Here is a 22,868-nt window from a genome sequence, read left to right as displayed (position 1 = left end):
CCCCAGGTGGCCCTGTCCCCATCTCCTCACCGTCCCCGGGCGCCGGCGGCAGGCGGCAAACCTGCCGGCACATGGCCACGAAGCCGTGGAAGAACTTGGCCAAGCTCTCGTCCGTCTTGCGCTCCAGCCGGGCCAGGGCGCGGAAGCGGCCCCAACGGAAGCGCCGGGTCTCGGGGTCGAATTCCACCCCAAAAGTGGACACCACCCGGTAGAAGTCGGCCTGCTCCCGCCGCGTCCACCTGCGGAACCCCGAAACGGGCGCGGGGGTCAAGCGGGGGGGTCGCGACAGCCCCCAAAATTCAGGTGTTTGGGGAAAAAAGTCACGGGGATGGGGTTGGAACCAGCAAAAAAAACACAAAGGGGCTCCCAACACCCCAAAAATGTTTAATGTGGTGGCCCACCACCCTCAAAACCCCATGGAGATGTGTAGGGAACCCCAAAAAAACAATATATGGGGTCCCACCACCCCCAGAATCCCAAATATGACCTCCAGGAACCCCCAAAACTCAATTTATTGATCCCAACAACCCCAAAAACCCAACATTTGGGGTCCCACCACCCCCAGAACCCCAAATATGACTCCCAAAACCCAACTTATTGATCCCACCACCCCAAAAACCCAACACGTGGGGTCCCACCACCCCCAAAACCTCAAATATGACTCCCAAAACCCAACATTTGGGGTCCCACCACCCCCAGGATCCCAAATACGACCTCCGAGAACCCCAAAACCCAACTTATGGGTCCCAACACCCCCAAAAAAACATATAAACACCCTCAAAACCCCATGCAGATGCCTACAGCACCCCAAAAACCCAATGTTTGGGGTCCCACCACCCCAAAAAAACAACATTTGGGGTCCCACCACGCCCAGAACCCCAAATATGACTCCCAAAACCCAACTTATTGGTCCCACCACCCCAAAAACCCAACATTTGGGGTCCCACCACCCCCAGAATCCCAAATATGACTCCCAAAACCCAACTTATTGACCCCAACACCCCAAAAACCCAACATTTGGGGTCCCACCACCCCCAAAACCCCAAATACAACCTCCAAGACCCCCCAAAACCCAACATTCGGGGTCCCACCACCCCCAGAACCTCAAATATGACTCCCAAAACCCAACTTATGGGTCCCACCACCCCAAAAACCCAACACGTGGGGTCCCACCACCCCCAGAACCTCAAATATGACTCCCAAAACCCAACTTATTGACCCCAACACCCCAAAAACCCAACATTTGGGGTCCCACCACCCCCAGAACCCCAAATATGACCTCCAGGAACCCCCAAAACCCAACTTATGGGTCCCACCACCCCAAAAACCCAACATTTGGGGTCCTACCACCCCCAGAACCTCAAATATGACCTCCAGGAACCCCCAAAACCCAACTTATGGGTCCCACCACCCCAAAAACCCAACATTTGGGGTCCCACCACCCCCAGAATCCCAAATACGACCTCCAAGAACCCCAAAACCCAACTTATGGGTCCCAACACCCCCAAAAAAACATATAAACACCCTCAAAACCCCATGCAGATGCCTACAGCACCCCAAAAACCCAATGTTTGGGGTCCCACCACCCCAAAAACCCAACATTTGGGGTCCCACCACCCCCAGAACCCCAAATATGACTCCCAAAACCCAACTTATTGACCCCAACACCCCAAAAACCCAACATTTGGGGTCCCACCACCCCCAAAACCCCAAATACAACCTCCAAGTCCCCCCAAAACTCAACATTTGTGGTCCCACCACCCCCAGAACCCCAAATCCGACCTCGGAGACCCCCCAAAACTCAACATTTGTGGTCCCACCACCCCCAAAACCCCAAATACAACCTCCAAGTCCCCCCAAAACTCAACATTTGTGGTCCCACCACCCCCAGAACCCCAAATCCGACCTCGGAGACCCCCCAAAACCTCCCGCCCACCCCCCCAAGACCCCCCGGGACCCCCCCCACCCCGTGTACCGTTGCTGCTTCTGCCTCCGGGCCATCTCCTTGAGCTTGCAGGCGGCCTCGCAGCGTCGCCGGCGCCGCTCGCCCCGGGCGGCCGCCTCGGCCCGTAGGCGCTGGCGTTGGCACGAGCGTTGGCACGCGGCCACCAAGCGCCGCAGCCGGGCCGTCAGCACCGAGCCCGCCGGCCAGGCCGGGGGTTGTCCCGGTGGACCTGTTGGAGGAGACATCTCCGTGAGGGTCTACAAGACCCCGTTGGGGTGGTGGACATCTTCGTGGGCATCGTGGTTGGGTTTGTTATGGTCATAAAGGGGTTGGGGGCATCTCTGTTGGGTTGGGGGCATCTCCATGGTCATCGTTGTTGGGTTTGTCATGGGGATAAAGGGTTTGGGGGCATCTCCGTTGGGTTTGGGGCATCTCCGTTGGGTTGGGGGCATCTCCGTTGGGTTTGGGGCATCTTCGTTGGGTTGGGGGCATCTCCGTTGGGTTGGGGGCATCTCTATTGGGTTGGGGGCATCTCCGTTGGGTTGGGGGCATCTCCGTTGGGTTGGGGGCATCTCCATGGCCATCGTGGTTGGGTTCGTCATGGTCATAATTGGGTTGGGGGCATCTACGTTGGGTTGGGGGCATCTCCATGGTCATCGTGGTTGGGTTTGTCATGGAGATAAAGGGGTTGGGGGCGTCTCCGTTGGGTTGGGGGCATCTCCATTGGGTTGGGGGCATCTCTGTTGGGTTGGGGGCATCTCCATGGCCATCGTGGTTGGGTTCGTCATGGTCATAATTGGGTTGGGGGCATCTACGTTGGGTTGGGGGCATCTCCATGGTCATCGTGGTTGGGTTTGTCATGGAGATAAAGGGGTTGGGGGCATCTCCGTTGGGTTGGGGGCATCTTTGTTGGGTTGGGGGCATCTCCATGGGGTCCTACAAGACCCCGTTGGGTTGGGGGCATCTCCATGGCCATCGTGGTTGGGTTTGTCATGGAGATAAAGGGTTTGGGGGCATCTCCGTTGGGTTGGGGGCATCTCCGTTGGGTTGGGGGCATCTCCGTTGGGTTGGGGGCATCTCCATTGGGTTGGGGGCATCTTTGTTGGGTTGGGGGCATCTCCTTGGGGTCCTACAAGACCCCGTTGGGTTGGGGGCATCTCCATGGCCATCGTGGTTGGGTTTGTCATGGTCATAAAGGGGTTGGGGGCATCTCCGTTGGGTTGGGGGCATCTCCGTTGGGTTGGGGACACCCCCATGGGGTCGGGGACCCCCCAATGGGGTCAGGGACCCCCCAATGGGGTTTGGGGACCCCCGAAATGGGGTCGGGACCCCCCACACTCACCTTCGTCCCCGTCCACCACCGCGATCTCCTCGTCCAGCAGCATCAGGGGGTCGCCCTACGGGGACAACGGGGCGGGGACATTTGGGGACGACCTCCTGGCGGCCCCCCCGAGACCCCAAAAACACAAATTTTGGGGGTCTCCAGCCCCCCACCCCAAAACCTCACCTCCTCGTCCACCTCCTTGGCCGCCCCCGCCAGGGGCTTGTACTCGGGGTCCTCGCAGTCCTTGTCAAAATCCACGCTGGGGTTGGGGACAACAGGGGACAACCGTGAGCCCCCCGCCCCCAAAATGTCCCGGGAGCCCCCCAAAAAACCCTAAAGCCCCCCCAAAAATGCCACCAGGACCCCCCCCGGGGTGCCTCAGACCAGTTGGAGAAGAGGTTGAACTCAGCCGGGCCGGCGCCCGTCGGTATTAGCATGGCACGGTCATCAGCGGCGCCCCCCCTTGGGGACATCTTTGGGGTCTTGGGGACACCCTCGGGGGCTTGGGGACATCGTTGGGGTCTTGGGGAGACTCTTGGGGACATCTTTGGGGGATTTGGGGACATCACTGGGGCTTTGGGACGTCTTTGGGGTCTTGGGGACACTCTTGGAGTCATCGTTGGGGTCTTGGGGACATCGTTGGGGGCTTGGGGACACTCTTGGGGACATCTTTGGGGGATCTGGGGACATCCTTGGGGGCTTGGGGACATCCTTGGGACATCTTTGGGGGCTCTGGGGTCATCGTTGGGGTCTTGGGGACATCGTTGGGGTCTTGGGGACATCGTTGGGGTCTTGGGGAGACTCTTGGGGACATTGTTGGGGTCTTTGGGACACTCTTGGGGACATCCTTGGGGTCTTGGGGACATCGTTGGGGGATTTGGGGACATCTTTGGGGTCTTGGGGACGTCCTCGGGGGCTTGGGGACATCATTGGGGTCTTGGGGAGACTCTTGGGGACATCGTTGGGGTCTTTGGGACACTCTTGGGGACATCGTTGGGGGATTTGGGGACATCTCTGGGGGCTTGGGGACATCGTTGGGGGATTTGGGGACATCTTTGGGGTCTTGGGGACATCGCCTGCGTTTTGGGGTCAAAGTTGGGGTTTTTGGGACATCGTTGGGGTCTTGGGGACATCGTTGGGGTCTTGGGGACATCACTGAGGTCTTGAAGACATCGTTGGGTTTTTGGGGACACCGTTGGCTTTTTAGGACCACCATTGGATTTTGGGTGAAATCATTGGGTTTTGGGGACACCGCCTGCGTTTTGGGGTCAAAGTTGGGGTTTTGGGGTCAGAGTTGGGGTTTTGGGGTCAAAGTTGGCTTTGGGGTCAAATTTGGGGTCTTGGGTTTTTGGAGACATCGTTGGGTTTTTGAAGACATCGTTGGGTTTTTGAAGACATTGTTGGCTTTTTAGGACCACCATTGGATTTTGGGTGAAATCATTTGGGTTTTGGGGACACGGCCTGCGTTTTGGGGTCAAAGTTGGGCTTTTGGGGTCAAAGTTGGGGTTTTTTGTTGGGGTCTTGAAGACATCGTTGGGTTTTTGAAGACTTCGTTGGGTTTTTGAAGACATCGTTGGGTTTTTGAAGACATTGTTGGCTTTTTAGGACCACCACTGGATTTTGGGGGAAATCATTGGGGTTTTGGGGACACCGCCTGCGTTTTGGGGTCAAAGTTGGGGTTTTGGGGTCAAAGTTGGCTTTGGGGTCAAATTTGGGGTCTTGGGTTTTTGGAGACATCGTTGGGTTTTTGAAGACATCGTTGGGTTTTTGAAGACATTGTTGGGTTTTTAGGAACACCATTGGATTTTGGGGGAAATCATTGGGGTTTTGGGGACACGGCCTGCGTTTTGGGGTCAGATTTGAGGGATTTGGGGCTCACCCTTCCCCGATGTCCAGGCGCTGCTCGGCGGCGATGGCCTTGTCGTCGGGGCGGCCGGCCTTCTCCAGGAAGCAGAGCGCGGGGTCGGCGCGCATGGTGTTGTATTTCTCATAACCTACAAAAAACGGGTCAAAAAGACCCTCCTTGACCCAAAACCGCTGGATTTAACCCCAAAAATTATCTAGGGGATGGCCTACCGTGCTTGAAGACGCCGATGAGGAGGGATTTGTCGGCCTCGGCGTCCCACCAGGCGGTCGGCACCTCCAGCTGCTCCACCAAGGGGAACCAGATGTCGATCTCGCTGCGGGGCCGAAAAATTTGGGGGGTTTTTGGGGTGGGTGGGGGGGAGGAGGCCGGATTTGGGATGGGGAGGGGGCGAAATGGGGCCAGGGGGGCAAAAGGGGTCGTGGAGTGGGGTTGGAGGAGCTCGAAGGACCTCGAAGTGGGGTTGGAGAAGGGGAAAATGGGGCTGGAGAAGCCAAAAATGGGGTTGGAGAACCCAAAAATGGGGTTGGAGAACCACAAAGAACCCAAAAATGGGGCTGGAGAATCTCAAAATGGGGCTGGAGAACCCCAAAGAACCCCAAAATGGGGCTGGAGAACCCAAAAATGGGGTTGGAGAACCTCAAAGAACCCAAAATGGGGCTGGAGAACCCAAAAATGGGGCTGGAGAACCCAAAATTGGGGCTGGAGAACCCAAAAATGGGCTTGGAGAACCACAAAGAACCCAAAAATGGGGTTGGAGAACCTCAAAGGACCACAAAATGGGGTTGGAGAACCCAAAAATGGGGCTGGAGAACCCCAAAATGGGGCTGGAACACCCCAAAATGGGTCCAGAACACCACAAAATGGGTCTGAAACACCAAAATGGGTCTGGAACCACCAAAATGGCTCCGGAAAATCCCATAATGGATCTGAAACACCCCAAAATGGGTCTGGAACCTCAAAACGAGTCCGGAAATCAACAAAATGGGTCCAGAACACCCCAAAATGGGTCCAGAAAATCCCAAAATGGGTCTGGAACCCCAAAATGGGTCTGGAAAACAACAAAATGGGTCCAGAAAACCCCAAAAAGGGTCTGGAACACCCCAAAATGGGTCCAGAAAACCCCAAAAAGGGTCTGGAGCCCCCCAAAATGGGTCCAGAACACCACAAAATGGGTCCAAAACACCCCAAAATGGGTCTGGAACACCAAAATGGGTCCAGAAAATCCCAAAATGGGTCTGGAAAACAACAAAATGGGTCCGGAAAATCCCATAATGGATCTGAAACACCCCAAAATGGGTCCAGAACACCCCAAAATGAGTCTGGAACACCAAAATGGGTCTGGAACACCCCAAAATGGGTCTGGAACACCAAAATGGGTCCAGAAATCAACAAAATGGGTCCGGAACACCCCAAAATGGCTCCGGAAAACCCCAAATTGGGTCTGAAACACCAAAATGGCTCCGGAAAATCCCATAATGGATCTAAAACACCCCAAAATGGGTCCAGAACACCCCAAAATGGGTCTGAAACACCCCAAAATGGGTCCGGAAAACCCCTAAATGGGTCTGGAAAATACCAAAATGGGTCCGGAAATCAACAAAATGGGTCCGGAACACCCCAAAATGGGTCTGAACCACCAAAGTAGCTCCGGAAAACCCCATAATGGATCTGAAACACCCCAAAATGGGTCTGGAACACCCCAAAATGGGTCCAGAACACCCCAAAAAGTGTCCCTACCTGGCCATGGCCCCCGCCAGCACCTTCTCCGCCTGGTCGCCGATGACCTCCTGGCGCAGGTAGTAGAGCATCCGCACCCGCAGCAGCACCCTGGGGGGCACACCGGGGGGAAAAAGGGGGCGTCAGGGACGGGACGGGGACCTAGGATGGGTTTTGGGGGACCCCAGATGGATTTGGGGGACCCGGGAGGGGTTTTGGGGGGACCCGGGATGGGTTTTGGGGGACCTGGGATGGATTTGGGGGAGCTGGGAGGGGTTTTGGGGGGACCCGGGATGGGTTTGGGGGACCCCAGATGGATTTGGGGGGACCCAGGATGGGTTTTGGGGACCTGGGATGGATTTGGGGGAGCTGGGAGGGGTTTTGGGGGGACCCGGGATGGGTTTTGGGGGACCTGGGATGGATTTGGGGGAGCTGGGAGGGGTTTTGGGGGGACCCGGGATGGGTTTTGGGGACCCCAGATGGATTTGGGGGAGCTGGGAGGGGTTTTGGGGGGACCCAGGATGGGTTTGGGGGACCCCAGATGGGTTGGGGGGAGCTGGGAGGGGTTTTGGGGGGACCCGGGATGGGTTTGGGGGACCCCAGATGGGTTGGGGGACCCGGGAGGGGTTTTGGGGGGACCCGGGATGGGTTTGGGGGACCCCAGATGGATTTGGGGGAGCTGGGAGGGGTTTTGGGGGGGACCCGGGATGGGTTTTGGGGGACCCCAGATGGATTTGGGGGAGCTGGGAGGGGTTTTGGGGGGACCCGGGATGGGTTTTGGGGGACCTGGGATGGATTTGGGGGAGCTGGGAGGGGTTTTGGGGGGACCCAGGATGGGTTTTGGGGACCTGGGATGGATTTGGGGGAGCTGGGAGGGGTTTTGGGGGGGACCCGGGATGGGTTTTGGGGACCCCAGATGGATTTGGGGGAGCTGGGAGGGGTTTTGGGGGGACCCGGGATGGGTTTTGGGGACCTGGGATGGATTTGGGGGAGCTGGGAGGGGTTTTGGGGGGACCCGGGATGGGTTTTGGGGACGTGGGACAGGTTTGGGGCCAGGTTTGGGGACCTCGGATGGATTTGGGGTCCTAGGATGGATTTTGGGGGATATGGGATGGATTTGGGGACCTGGGACGGATTTTGGGGGACCTGGGATGGATTTTGGGGAACCTGAGATGAATTTTGGGCCAGGTTCGTGGATCTTGGATGAATTTGGGGACCTGAGATGGATTTGGGGGACCTGATATGGATTTTGGGGAACCTGGGATGGATTTTGAGGAACCTGGGATGGATTTTGGGGACGTGGGATGGAATTTTGGGCCGGATTCATGGATCTTGGATGGATTTTGGGGACCTGGGATGGATTTTGGGGACCTGATATGGATTTTGGGGAACCTGGGATGGATTTGGAGGAACCTGGGATGGATTTGGGGGATGTGGGATGGAATTTTGGGCCGGATTCAGGGATCTTGGACGGATTTTGGGACGTGAGATGAATTTTGAGGACCCGGGACGGATTTTGGGGACCTGGGACAGATTTGGGGGACTTCGGATGGGTTTGGATTTGGGGAGCTGGGATGGATTAGAGGACGTGGGACGGATTTTGAGGAACCTGGGATGGATTTTGGGGATGTGGGATGGAATTTTGGGCCGGATTCAGGGATCTTGGATGGATTTGGGGACCTGAGATGGATTTGGGGAACCTGATATGGATTTTGGGGAACCTGGGATGGATTTGGAGGAACCTGGGACGGATTTGGGGGATGTGGGATGGAATTTTGGGCCGGATTCAGGGATCTTGGACGGATTTTGGGACGTGAGATGAATTTTGAGGACCCGGGACGGATTTTGGGGACCTGGGACAGATTTGGGGGACCTTGGATGGGTTTGGATTTGGGGAGTTGGGATGGATTTGAGGACGTGGGACGGATTTTGAGGACCTGGGACGGATTTTGAGGACCTGGGACAGATTTTGGTCAACCTGGGACAGATTTTGGTCAACCTGGGACGGATTTGGGGAACCTGGGATGGATTTTGGGCCGGGTTTGGGGATCTTGGATGAATTTGGGGACCTGGGATGGATTTGGGGAACCTGGGACAGATTTTGGTCAACCTGGGACGGATTTTGGGAAACCTGGGACGGATTTTGAGGACCCAGGACGGATTTTGGGCAACCTGGGACAGATTTTGGTCAACCTGGGACAGATTTTGGTCAACCTGGGACGGATTTTGGTCAACCTGGGATGCATTTTGGGGCACCTAGGACGGATTTTGGGGCCCCCTCGCCCTCCGGCTCACTTGTTGCACTGGTGCTTGAGGTGCTTCTTGTAGCTCTCGTCCTGGAAGAGCGCGTCGGGGTTGCACTTGCGGATCCACTCGGCCTTCTGCACGTCGAAGGCGCTCTGGGCCTTCACCTTCTTCCCCTTGCGGCCCCGCGGGACGGGGATGGAGAGGCCTGGAGGAGACCAGAGGAGGTCAGCGGGGGACCCGCGGGGGGTCCCGTCCACCCCGAGGGCTGCGGAAACCCCCTCACCCGAGTGGTTTTGGAGCTCCTTGGCCTTGCCGTTCTCGGTGGGGCTGATCAGGTCCCAGATGAAGCCCTTGATGTTCTCGTCGCCCCGGTAGTGGAGGAGGCAGTAGACCAGGATGGCGCGGCAAATGGTCTCCACGTCGCGCTCCGACAGGCGCCGCTTGAACCGCCCGTGCGACAGGATCTCCCGCCACCGGCCCCAGCTGCAGGAGGACAAGGGGGTCAAAATTTGGGGCCTCCGGGGGGTGAGCTCCACCTCCCGGGACCCCTTCGCCTCGTGGTTGGAGCCAGGGAAGAGTTGGAGGTGGTTTTGGTTTGCGTCAACCATGGTTGACGCCAAAAAGTTGGACTTTGTCTTTCTCTACGTCAAGGATCTAGAGTTGGAGGTGGTTTTGGTCTACGTCAACCATGGTTGACGCCAAAAAATTGAGATTTGGTCGTTCTCTACGTCAAGAATCTACTCATGGTTGGCACCAGAGAAGAGTTGGAGATGGTTTTGGTCTACGTCAACCATGGTTGACATCAAAAAGTTGGAGTTTGTCTTTCTCTGCGTCAAGGATCTAGAATTGGAGGTGGTTTTGGTCTACATCAAGCATCTACTCATGGTTTACACTAGACAAGAACCCAAAATAAGAGTTGGTTTGCTCTACTCTTCGACAATCTACTCATGGTTGACACCAAAGAAGAGTTGGAGGTGGTTTTGGTCTACGTCAACCATGGTTGACATCAAAAAGTTGGAGTTTGGCTTTCTCTACGTCAAGGATCTAGAGTTGGAGGTGGTTTTGGTCTACATCAAGCATCTACTCATGGTTTACACCAGAGAAGAACCCAAAATTAGACTTGGTTTGCTCTACTCTTCGACAATCTACTCATGGTTGGCACCAGAGAAGAGTTGGAGGTGGTTTTGGTTTGCATCAACCATGGTTGACCCCAAAAAGTTGGAGTTGGGCTTTCTCTACGTCAAGGATCTACTCGTGGTTGGCACCAGAGAAGAGTTGGAGGTGGTTTTGGTCTACATCAAGCATCTACTCATGGTTTACACCAGAGAAGAACCCAAAATTAGACTTGGTTTGCTCTACTCTTCAAGCTTCTACTCGTGGTTGGCACCAGAGAAGAGTTGGAGGTGGTTTTGGTCTACATCCAACTTCTACTCATGGTTTCCACCAAAGAGCTGGAGTTGCTCTTACTCTACATCAAGCTTCTACTCATGGTTGCTACCAAAGACTTGGAGTTGGTTTTGGTCTACATCAAGCTTCTACTCATGGTTTCCACCAAGGAGTTGCTCTTCCTCTACGCCAAGCATCTCCTCATGGTTTCCACCAAAGACTTGGAGATGGTTTTTCTCTATGTCAAGGTTCTACTCATGGTTTCCACCAAAGAGTTGGAGATGTTTTTTCTCTACATCCAGCTTCTACTCATGGTTTCCACCAAAGACTTGGAAATGGTTTTTCTCTACACCAAGCTTCTACTCATGGTTTCCACCAAAGACTTGGAGATGTTTTTTCTCTATGTCAAGCTTCTACTCATGGTTTCCACCAAGGAGTTGGAGATGTTTTTTCTCTACGCCAAGCTTCTACTCACGGTTTCCACCGCGGCGTTGCAGACGTTTTCCCCTACCTCAACCACAGCAGCCACCGGCGCAGAACCCACCCACCCCCTCCTCCCCCCCACGCCCTCCTCCCACCTCCCACCCCCTCCCCACCCCGATTTCGTCCTCCCCCACCCCGAAACCCACCCGTAGACCAGCAGGTGCTTCTCCACGCGGAAGCAGTCGGTGCGGCCGTAGGGGTGGTGGAGGGCCTGGTGCTGGTGGTGCTGGTGGTGCTGGTGGTGGTGCTGGTGGTGCTGGTGGTGGTGGCGGTCGTGGCGCCGCGAGCGGGGCCTCTCCTCATCCTCGCTCTCCAGGTCGGAGAACTCCACCAGGTCGTCGTCGCGCAAGGTGCTGAAGTGCCGCGTCTGCTTGCGCACCCGCGGCGTGTCGATCACCAGATTGTTCTAGAAGAAGCCCGCCAAGAGGAAGACGATGAGGATGAAGGTTGAAGGGCCCGCCCACCTCCCAACGCCGCTCTACTCGACGCCCGACCTTGCTGTTGAGGAGCTCCAAGTCCAGGTCGGCCTTCTTGGCCCACTTCTGCCAAAAGTTGGGGTCGTCCAACGCGATGTCGGTGCGGTTCTCCGACGCCACGAAGCTCGCCTAATGGACAACCCAAGAGCTCGCCCACCACGAGGTCCACCAAAAAATGGTGGGGAAGGGCCCGCGGGGTGGCGCCGGGGGGTACCTTGGCGAAGGTGGAGCCCTTGCCCTCGCTCTCGATGGTGATGGTGGTGGTGCGGCGCAGCAGGATCTGGTCGATGTCTTCCTCGCAGAACTTGGAGCCTTCGTCGTCCTCTTCCATGATGGCCGCGTAGGCGCCCTTGCGCAGGAGGTCCTCGATCTCCTTCTTGGAGAACTGCTGGATCTGCCAAAAATGAGGAGGAGGAGGAGGAGGAGGAGGAGGGGGGTGAGGAACAGGGAGGGCTTCGGGCCCTGTTTCCACCCCAAAATATCTCCAAGAACCACGCCCTGCTAGATTAGGACCTTCAAGGCGTGCTACCCTTCAAGAACCCCTTCCAGGGGGTCTTCAAGACCTGTTTTTCCTCAAAAAAACCCTTTTATGGGGTCTTCAAGACCAATTTTTGCTTGAAGAACCTCTTTTATGGGTTTTTCACCCCAAATTCCCCTTGAAGAACCCCTTCTATAGGGTCTTCAGGTCAACTTCTCTTGAGGAACCCTTGAAGAACCCTTCCATGGGTTCTCCAACCCAAATTTCCCTTCAAGAACCCCTTCCATGGGGTCTTCAGGACCAATTTTTCCTCGAAAAACCCCTTTTATGGGTTCTCCAACCTAAATTTCCCTTGAAGAACCCCTTCTTTGGGGTCTTCAAGACCCATTTTTCCTTGAAGAACCCCTTTTATGGGGTCTTCAAGACCCATTTTTCCTCGAAAAACCCCTTTTATGGGTTCTTCACCCCAAATTTCCCTTGAAGAACCCTTTTTATGGGGTCTTCAGGTCAACTTCCCTTGAAGAATCCTTGAAGAACCCTTGAAGAACCCCTTCTATGGGGTCTCCATCCCAAATTTCCCTTGAAGAACCCTTTTTATGGGGTCTTCAAGACCCATTTTTCCTCCAAAAACATTTTTTATGGGTTCTTCACCCAAAATTCCCCTTGAAGAACCCTTTTTATGGGGTCTTCTGGACCCATTTCCCTTGAAGAACCCTTGAAGAGCCCTTCCATGGGTTCTCCAACCCAAATTTCCCTTCAAGAACCCCTTCCATGGGGTCTTCAAAACCCATTTTTCCTCGAAAAAACCCTTTTATGGGGTCTTCTGGACCCATTTTTCCTCAGGAAACCCCTTTTATGGGGTCTCCATCCCAAATTTCCCTTGAAGAACCCCTTCTATGGGGTCTTCAGGTCAACTTCCCTTGAAGAACCCCTTCCATGGGGTCTTCGTGTCCCATTTTTCCTTGAAGAACCCTATCTATGGGGTTTCCATCCCAAATTTCCCTTGAAGAACCCTTTTTATGGGGTCTTCAAGACCCATTTTTCCTCAAAAACCCCCTTTTATGGGTTCTCCAACCTAAATTTCCCTTGAAGAACCCTTTTTATGGGGTCTTCAGGTCAACTTCCCTTGAAGAATCCTTGAACAACCCTTGAAGAACCCTTCCATGGGGTCTTCAAGACCCATTTTTCCTCGAAAAACCCCTTTTATGGAGTCTCCATCCCAAATTTCCCTTGAGGAACCCCTTTTATGGGTTCTTCACCCCAAATTCCCCTTGAAGAACCCTTTTTGTGGGGTCTTCAGGTCAACTTCCCTTGAAGAACCCTTGAAGAACCCTTCCATGGGTTCTCCAACCTAAATTTCCCTTGAAGAACCCCTTCTTTGGGGTCTTCAAGACCCATTTTTCCTTGAAGAACCCCTTTTATGGGGTCTTCAAGACCCATTTTTCCTCGAAAAACCCCTTTTATGGGTTCTTCACCCCAAATTTCCCTTGAAGAACCCTTTTTATGGGGTCTTCAGGTCAACTTCCCTTGAAGAATCCTTGAAGAACCCTTGAAGAACCCTTCCATGGGGTCTTCAAGACCCATTTTTCCTCGAAAAACCCCTTTTATGGAGTCTCCATCCCAAATTTCCCTTGAGGAACCCCTTTTATGGGTTCTTCACCCCAAATTCCCCTTGAAGAACCCTTTTTGTGGGGTCTTCAGGTCAACTTTCCTTGAAGAACCCTTGAAGAACCCTTCCATGGGTTCTCCAACCCAAATTTCCCTTCAAGAACCCCTTCCATGGGGTCTTCAAAACCCATTTTTCCTCGAAAAACCCCTTTTATGGGGTCTTCTGGACCCATTTTTCCTCAGGAAACCCCTTTTATGGGATCTCCATCCCAAATTTCCCTTGAAGAACCCTTTTTGTGGGGTCTTCAGGTCAACTTCCCTTGAAGAACCCCTTCCATGGGGTCTTCGTGTCCCATTTTTCCTTGAAGAACCCTATCTATGGGGTTTCCATCCCAAATTTCCCTTGAAGAACCCTTTTTATGGGGTCTTCAAGACGCATTTTTCCTCGAAAACCCCCTTTTATGGGTTCTCCAACCTAAATTTCCCCCGAAAAACCCCTTCCATGACGTCTTCAAGACCCATTTCCCTTGAAGAACCCTTGAAGAACCCCTTTTTACGGCTTCTCCACCCCACATCTCCCCCCGAACCCCCTTTTTTTGCCTTCCCCACCCCCCGTCCCCCCCCCCAGGACCCCCTTACCCCCGCGATGTTGCCCTCGCGGCCGCTCATGGACTGCAGCACGGCCTTGTCCAGGCCCAGCTTGAGGCTGGCCTTGTCGAACATCTCCCGCTCGTAGGAGTTGCGCGTGATCAGGCGGTAGACCTTCACCGCCTTGCTCTGCCCGATGCGGTGGCACCGCGCCTGGGCCTGCGGGGGGGAAAAGGGGGTCAAGGGGGAGTCAACGGGGCATAAAAAAACCCAAATCCCATCAGGAGAAACTCAACGGGGCGCCAAAAACCCGAAATCCCGTCAAGAGAAACTCAACGGGGCGCCAAAAACCCGAAATCCCGTCAAGAGAAACTCAACGGGGCACCAAAACAACAAAATCCCATCAAGAGAAACTCAACGGGGCGCCAAAACCCAAAAATCCCATCAAGAGAAACTCAACGGGGCACCAAAAACCCAAAATCCCGTCAAGAGAAACTCAACGGGGCGCCAAAACGCCAAAATCCCGTCAAGAGAAACTCAACGGGGCGCCAAAAACCCGAAATCCCGTCAAGAGAAACTCAACGGGGCGCCAAAACCCAAAAATCCCGTCAAGAGAAACTCAACGGGGCGCCAAAAAACCCAAAATCCCATCAAGGTAGAGTCAATGGGGCATAAAAAAAAACAAAATCCCATCAAGAGAAGCTCAACGGGGCGCCAAAAACCCAAAATTCCGTCAAGAGAAACTCAACGGGGCGCCAAAACCAAAAAATCCCGTCAAGAGAAACTCAACGGGGCCCCAAAACGCCAAAATCCCGTCAAGAGAAACTCAACGGGGCGCCAAAAAACACAAATCCCATCAAGACAAACTCAACAGGGCCCAAAAACCCAAGACCGCGTTGAGTTAAACTCAACATAACCCCAAACCCAAGACCCCGTTGGGTCAAACTCAACGTAGCAAGCCAAAAATGGAAGACCCCGTTGAGTTAAACTCAATGTGACCCCAAAACTGAAGACCCCGTTGACTTCAAGTCAACGAAACCCCAAAACCCAAGACCCCGTTGACTCAAACTCAACGTAGCAAGCCAAAAATGGAAGACCCCGTTGAGTTAAACTCAACGTAGCCCCAAAACCCAAGACCCCATTGACTCAAACTCAACGGAACCCCAAAACCCAAGACCCCGTTGGGTCAAACTCAACGTAGCAAGCCAAAAATGGAAGACCCCGTTGAGTTAAACTCAACGGAACCCCAAAACCCAAGACCCCATTGACTCAAACTCAACGAAACCTCAAAACCCAAGACCCCGTTGACTCAAACTCAACGTAGCAAGCCAAAAATGGAAGACCCCGTTGAGTTAAACTCAACAGAACCCCAAAACCCAACACCCCGTTGACTCAAACTCAACGGAACCCCAAAACCCAAGACCCCGTTGACTCAAACTCAACGTAGCAAGCCAAAAATGGAAGACCCCGTTGAGTTAAACTCAACGGAACCCCAAAACCCAGGACCCCGTTGACTCAAACTCAACGGAACCCCAAAACCCAAGACCCCGTTGGGTCAAACTCAACGTAGCAAGCCAAAAATGGAAGACCCCGTTGAGTTAAACTCAACGTAGCCCCAAAACCCAACACCCTGTTGACTCAAACCCAACGTAGCCCCAAAACCCAAGCCCCTACGGCAACGGGGCCGAACCGGGGGCGACCCCAAGCCGGAAGCCGCCCCCGGGGCCTCACCTGGAGGTCGTTTTGGGGATTCCAGTCGGAGTCGAAGATGATGCAGGTGTCGGCGGCCGTCAGGTTGATGCCCAGGCCGCCCGCCCGCGTGCAGAGGAGGAAGACGAAGCGATCCGAGTCGGGTTTGCTGAAGCGGTCGATGGCGGCCTGCCGCAGGTTGCCCCGCACCCGCCCGTCGATCCGCTCGTACAGGTACCTGCCACACCCCAAAAACCACCTCGGGGGGAGCCCTCGACGACCCCAAAACCCTCCCCGATGCCCCTTTTTACCCCTTTTTACCTTTTCGGGATGATTTAGTCCTCCCGGTGACCCCAAACCCTTCCTAAATGCCCCGTTTTCGCCCCGTGTTTACCTCTTTTGGATGACGCAGTCCTCCAGGTGACCCCAAACCCTTCCCAAATGCCCCTTTTTCCCCCCTTTTTTACCTCTTTTGGATGATTTAGTCCTCCAGGTGACCCCAAACCCCTCCCAAATGCCCCTTTTCACCCCTTTTACCTCTTCTGGATGCCCCTTTTCGCCCCTTTTTACCTCTTTTGGACGACGCACTCCTCCAGTTGACCCCAAACCCTCCCCAAATGCCCCCTTTTCGCCCCGTTTTTACCTCTTTTGGATGACGTACTCCTCCAGTTGACCCCAAACCCTTCCCAAATGCCCATTTTCCCCCCTTTTTTACCTCTTCTGGATGATTTAGTCCTCCCAGTGACCCCAAACCCTTCCCAAATGCCCCTTTTCACCCCTTTTACCTCTTCTGGATGCCCCTTTTCACCCCATTTTTACCTCTTTTGGACGACGCACTCCTCCCGGTGACCCCAAACCCTCCCCAAACGCCCCTTTTTCCCCCCTTTTTTACCTCTTTTGGATGATTTAGTCCTCCAGGTGACCCCAAACCCTTCCCCAATGCCCCTTTTCACCCCTTTTACCTCTTCTGGATGCCCCTTTTCACCCCTTTTTACCTCTTTTGGACGACGCACTCCTCCAGTTGACCCCAAACCCTCCCCAAATGCCCCGTTTTCGCCCCATTTTTACCTCTTCTGGATGATTTAGTCCTCCAGGTGACCCCAAACCCTTCCCCAATGCCCCTTTTCCCCCCGTTTTTACCTCTTTTGGACGACGTACTCCTCCAGTTGACCCCAAACCCTCCCCAAATGCCCCTTTTTCCCCCCTTTTTTACCTCTTTTGGATGATTTAGTCCTCCAGTTGACCCCAAACCCTTCCCCAATGCCCCTTTTCCCCCCTTTTTTACCTCTTTTGGATGATTTAGTCCTCCAGGTGACCCCAAACCCTCCCCAAATGCCCTGTTTTCGCCCCTTTTTACCTCTTTTGGATGATTTAGTCCTCCCGGTGACCCCAAACCCTTCCCAAATGCCCCTTTTCGCCCCGTTTTTACCTCTTTTGGATGACGTACTCCTCCAGTTGACCCCAAACCCTTCCCAAATGCCCCATTTTCGCCCCTTTTTACCTCTTTTGGATGATTTAGTCCTCCCGGTGACCCCAAACCCTTCCCAAATGCCCCTTTTCGCCCCGTTTTTACCTCTTTTGGACGACGTACTCCTCCAGTTGACCCCAAACCCTCCCCAAATGCCCCGTTTTCGCCCCTTTTTACCTCTTTTGGACGACGTACTCCTCCAGTTGACCCCAAACCCTTCCCAAATGCCCCGTTTTCGCCCCGTTTTTACCTCTTTTGGATGATTTAGTCCTCCAGGTGACCCCAAACCCTTCCCAAATGCCCCTTTTTTGCCCCGTTTTTACCTCTTTTGGATGATTTAGTCCTCCCGGTGACCCCAAACCCTCCCCAAACGCCCCGTTTTCGCCCCGTTTTTACCTCTTTTGGATGAGGTAGTCCTCCAAGATGTCGAGGCAGCGGACCATCTGGGAGAAGATGAGCACCTTGTGGCCCCCGGCCTTGAGTTTGGGGAGCAGCTTGTCGATCAGCACCAGCTTGCCGGCCGAGCGCACCATGGCCTGGAGGTGGAAGTCGTGGGGGACGTGGTGGTGGCAGGACTCGCGGAATTCGGCCAGGATCTTCTCCTCCGCGCCTATTTGGGGTGGGGTGGGATCGTCAACGGGGCGTCGGGGGGCACTGCTCAACCCCAAACCCAACCACAACCCCAAATCCAAGGTGCTGGTGGACCCCTCAACGCGTTATTTGGGCTAAAAATGTCTGTTTTGGGACATACAGCGGCTCCGCTCAACCCCAAACCCAACCACAACCCCAAATCCAACCAACTGGTTGACCCCCCAAGGCATTTTTCACCCTAAAAATGTCCATTTTGGGACATTCAGCGGCACCACTCAACCCCAAACCCAACCACAACCCCAAATCCAACCAACTGGTTGACGCCTCAAGGCATTTTTCACCCTAAAAACGTCGATTTTGGGACATTGAGTGGCTCCACTCGACCCTCAACCCAACCAAATCCCAATTGTTGGCATCAACATCAACCTAGAAGACTTGGAGAACGTCCTCCAAGCCCACCAGGAGAAGGAAAACCCAAAATCCAACCAACTGGTTGACCCCTCAAGGCATTTTTCACCCTAAAAATGTCTATTTTGGGATATTCAGTGGCATCACTTGACCCCCAACCCAACCACATCCCAATTAGGGTCATCGCCACCAACCTATAAGATTTGGAGAACCTCCTCCATTCCAACCAGGAGAAGGAAAACCCCAAATCCAACCAACTGGTTGACCCCCCAAGGCATTTTTCACCCTAAAAACGTCCGTTTTGGGCCCCGCGAGGCCCCTACTTTTTGCCCACCCCCTTCTCCTCACCGTTGATGAGGTAGGGGTGGTTGCAGCACTTGCGCAGCTCCATCATGGTGTTGAGGAGGTTGGGCATGTTGGTGTGGCCGGCCCCCTTGGAGAGGAAGGAGAAATTCTTCTCCAGGATGGCCCGGTAGTATTTTTTCTGGATGTTGGTCAGCTCCACCTCGATGATGGTCTCCTGCTTGGGGGCCAGGTTCTTCTCCACGTCCTCCTTCAACCGCCGCAGCATCATGGGCTTGAGGATGGCCTGGAGCTTCTGCACCTAAATTTGGGGAGCCACCAAGAGGAGAACCCAACCCTCGCGGTCACCTGAAGGGCTGAGGTCTTCTCCTTCATCCTCCTCCTCTTCATCCTCTTCCTCCTCACCTGCTCCTCCGTCTTGAGGTCGCCGAAGTCCTTGAGGAACTCGGCCTCGGATGGGAATTGGGAGGGCTCCAAAAAGTGCAGGAGGCTGAAGAGCTCCTCCACCGTGTTCTGCAGCGGGGTGCCCGTCAGCAGGACCTTGTGCTCCTGCCCAGGGGGGAAAAAAGGTTAGGGGGGGACGGGGGGAGGTCACCAAGATCATGGGGGGACGGAGGGGTGGCCCCCCGTGTGGAGGTACGCGGGTGGGATGTGTGGGTGGAGCGTAAAGATCTCCAAATTTGATCAAAAAGGGCCAAAAATAGCTTCAGGATCACGCCAAGGGATGTGGGATCAACCCAAATGTCTCCAAACTCAACCAAAAATCCCAAAAATATCTTCAGGATCGTCTCCAAGGGATGTGGGATCAACCCAAAGATCTCCAAACTCAACCAAAATCCCCAAAAAATCTTCAGGACCATCTAAAATGGACACAAGGTCAACCCAAACATCTCAAAACCCAACGAAAACCCCCAAAACACCTTCAGGATGATCCCCAAGGGACAGAAAGTCAACCCAAACACCTCCAAACCCAACAAAAACCCCAAAAACACGTTAAGGACCATCTCCAAGGGACACAAGGTCAACTCAAGCATCTCCAAACTCAACCAAACTCAACCAAAAACCCAAAAACACCTCCAGGACCACCCCTAAGGTCCACAAGGTCAACCCAAACATCTCAAAACCCAACGAAAACCCCCAAAACATCTTCAGGATGATCCCCAAGGTCCACAAAGTCAACCCAAACACCTCCAAACCCAACAAAAACCCCAAAAACATCTTCAGGACCATCCCCAAAGGCCACAAGGTCAACCCAAACACCTCCAAACCCAACAAAAAGCCCCAAAACACCTCCAGAACCAACCCCAAGGTCCACAAGGTCAACCCAAACACCTCCAAACCCAACCAAAAACCCCCAAAACATCTTCAGGCCTCAACGAAAACCCCAAAAACATCTTCAGAAACACCCCCAAGGTCCACAAGGTCAACCCAAACACCTCCAAAACCAACCAAAAACCCCAAAAACACCTCCAGGATCACCCCCAAGGTCCACAAAGTCAACCCAAACACCTCCAAACTCAACCAAAACCCCCAAAAACATCTTCAGGACCCAACAAAAACCCCCAAAACACCTTCAGGACCACCCCCAAGGTCCACAAGGTCAACCCAAACACCTCCAAACCCAACAAAAACCCCAAAATCATCTTCAGGACCACCCCCAAGGTCCACAAGGTCAACCCAAACACCTCCAAACCCAACAAAAACCCCAAAAACATCTTCAGGACCCAACAAAAACCCCAAAAACACGTTAAGGACCATCTCCAAGGGACACAAGGTCAACTCAAGCATCTCCAAACTCAACCAAACTCAACCAAAAACCCAAAAAACATCTCCAGAACCACCCCTAAGGTCCACAAGGTCAACCCAAACATCTCAAAACCCAACGAAAACCCCCAAAACATCTTCAGGATCACCCCCAAGGTCCACAAAGTCAACCCAAACACCTCTAAACTCAACCAAAAACCCCCAAAACATCTTCAGGCCCCAACGAAAACCCCAAAAACACCTCCAGGACCACCCCCAAGGACCACAAAGTCAACCCGAACACCTCCAAACCCAACCAAAAACCCCCAAAACACCTCCAAAACCACCTCGGGCCGCGCGGGACGAACCCAACCGCCTCCGTCCAACCCCCAAAACCCCTCCAGGGCACCCAAAATCGACCCGAGGAGGGGAAAAGGGACCGATTCGGGTCCCCCCCGAGAAGCTTTCTGCTGTCCCTCACCAGGTCCATGTGCTTGAGGCTGTCGAGGAGCTTGCAGTTGCGGTTCTTGAGGCGGTGGGCCTCGTCGATGATGACGCAGCGCCACTCGATCTCCCGCAGCTCGGGGCAGTCGGAGAGGATCATCTCGAAGGTGGTGATCAGGGCGTCGAATTTGTAGGCCCCCGGGATCAGGCGGCCCTGAAAAAGGGTGGGAGGAAGGCTCCGGACACCTCTCTTCGGCCTCGGGAGGGTCTCCGGGGGATTTTGGAGGAGCTCAAAGTCATCCTCGACCTCCTAAAACCCTTGGGAAGATCTCCAAGAGCTTTTGGAGGAGCTAAAAACCACCCTTGGGAGGTTCTCCAGGTGATTTAGGACCTTTTGGAGGAGCTCAAAGTCAACTTCAACCTCCTAAAACCCTTGGGAAGATCTCCAAGAGCTTTTGGAGGAGCTAAAAACCACCTCAGGAGGTTCTCCAGGTGATTTAGGGGCTTTTGGAGGAGCTCAAAGTCACCCTCGACCTCCTTAAACCCTTGGGAAGATCTCCAGGAGCTTCTGGAGGACCCGAAAACCACCCCTGGGAGGTTCTCCAGGTGATTTAGGAAGACCTAAACTCTCTCCCTCCACCACGGGAGCTTCTGGAGAACCCCAAAACCACCTCAGGAGGTTCTCCAGGAGCTTCTGGAAGACCTAAAAGTCATCCTCGACCTCCTTAAACCCTTGGGAAGATCTCCAGGAGCTTCTGGAGGACCCAAAAACCACCCCTGGGAGGTTCTCCAGGTGATTTAGGAGGACCTAAAATCCCTCCCTCCACCACGGGAGCTTTTGGAGAACCTCAAAACCACCTCAAGAGGTTCTCCAGGAGCTTCAGGAGAACCTCAAAGCCTCCCCTGCTCCTCCTCCACCACGGAAGCTTCTGGAGAACCCTCAAAACCCCCCCGTACCCGCGAGTCCTTGCAGTACATCTCGTACTGCTGGATCATCTGCCGCGAGGCCAGGCTGCCGTGGTAGACGATGCTGTTCATCCCCGTCCAGGTGTTGAACTCCCGCTCCCAGTTGGTGATGGTGGAGAGGGGGGCGATGACCAGGAAGGGGCCGCGGATGCCCACGTTGTAGACCTCCTGCAGGAAGGCGATGGACTGGATCGTCTTGCCCAAGCCCATCTCGTCCGCCAGGATGCAGTTCTGCCTGCGGGGAGGAGGAGGGTTGGTGGCCCCTCGGGGGGCCAAAAGCCCACCAAGGTGGTCGCCGACACAATTTCCCCCAGTCTGACCCAATTTACCCTGTCCCGACCCAATTTGCCCCATCCCGATCCAATTTCGCCATCCCGACCCAATTATTTCCCCATTCTGACCGAAATTTCCACCACCCTGACCCAATTTCCTCATCCCGACCCAATTTATTTCCCCTATCCCGACCCAATTTGCCTCATCCCAACCCAATTTGCCCCATCCCGACCCAATTTCCCCCATCCCAACTCAATTTTCCCGGTCCCGACCCAATTATTTCCCCTTTCCCGACCCAATTTCCCCCATCCCAACCCAATTTATTTCCCTTTCCCGACCCAATTTCCCTCATCTTGACCTCATTTTCCCATCCCGACCCAATTATTTCCCCTATTCCGACCCAATTTGCCCCATCCTGCCCCAATTTCCCCCATCTTGACCCGGTTTCGCCATCCCGACCCAATTATTTCCCCCTTCCCTATCAATTTCCCCCATCCCGACCCAATTTCCCCCATCCTGACCCCATTATTTCCCCCATTCCTACCCAATTTCCCCTATCCCGACCCAATTTCCCCCATTCTGACCCAATTTCCCCCATCTTGACCAAACCTCCCCCATCCCACCCCAATTTTCCCCATCCCAACCCAATTTATTTCCACCATCCCGACCCCATTTCCCCCATCCTTTCCCAATTTCCCCCATCCTTTCCCAAATTCCCCCATCCTTTCCCAATTTCCCCCATCCCGACCCAATTTCTTTCCCTCATCCTGACCCAATTTCCCCCATCCTGCCCCAATTTCCCCCATCCTTTCCCAATTTCCCTCATCCCAACCCAATTATTTCCCCCCTCCCAACCCAATTTCCC

General features: G+C 54.3%; 1 protein-coding gene across 1 annotated transcript in view; it reads right to left on the bottom strand.

Annotated features, from left to right (window-relative positions):
* Window positions 1-22,868, bottom strand: part of CHD8 (chromodomain helicase DNA binding protein 8) — a gene marked incomplete at both ends in the record, with an annotated part of 42,957 nt that overhangs the window by 11,895 nt on the left and 8,194 nt on the right. The window contains 19 exon segments of the mRNA XM_084502068.1: window positions 31-239; window positions 1,976-2,174; window positions 3,288-3,342; window positions 3,453-3,528; window positions 5,149-5,263; window positions 5,346-5,449; window positions 6,874-6,963; window positions 9,148-9,304; window positions 9,383-9,582; window positions 11,115-11,374; window positions 11,463-11,573; window positions 11,659-11,838; window positions 14,170-14,337; window positions 15,850-16,045; window positions 17,672-17,885; window positions 18,623-18,878; window positions 18,983-19,126; window positions 20,802-20,978; window positions 21,722-21,961. Coding sequence (XP_084358194.1) covers window positions 31-239; window positions 1,976-2,174; window positions 3,288-3,342; window positions 3,453-3,528; window positions 5,149-5,263; window positions 5,346-5,449; window positions 6,874-6,963; window positions 9,148-9,304; window positions 9,383-9,582; window positions 11,115-11,374; window positions 11,463-11,573; window positions 11,659-11,838; window positions 14,170-14,337; window positions 15,850-16,045; window positions 17,672-17,885; window positions 18,623-18,878; window positions 18,983-19,126; window positions 20,802-20,978; window positions 21,722-21,961 — 3,151 coding nt within the window.

Source organism: Aythya ferina (genome assembly GCF_964211825.1).
Source record: "Aythya ferina genome assembly, chromosome: 36".
Classification (NCBI taxonomy): domain Eukaryota; kingdom Metazoa; phylum Chordata; class Aves; order Anseriformes; family Anatidae; genus Aythya; species Aythya ferina.
This window is presented reverse-complemented; position numbering and strand designations above follow the sequence as displayed.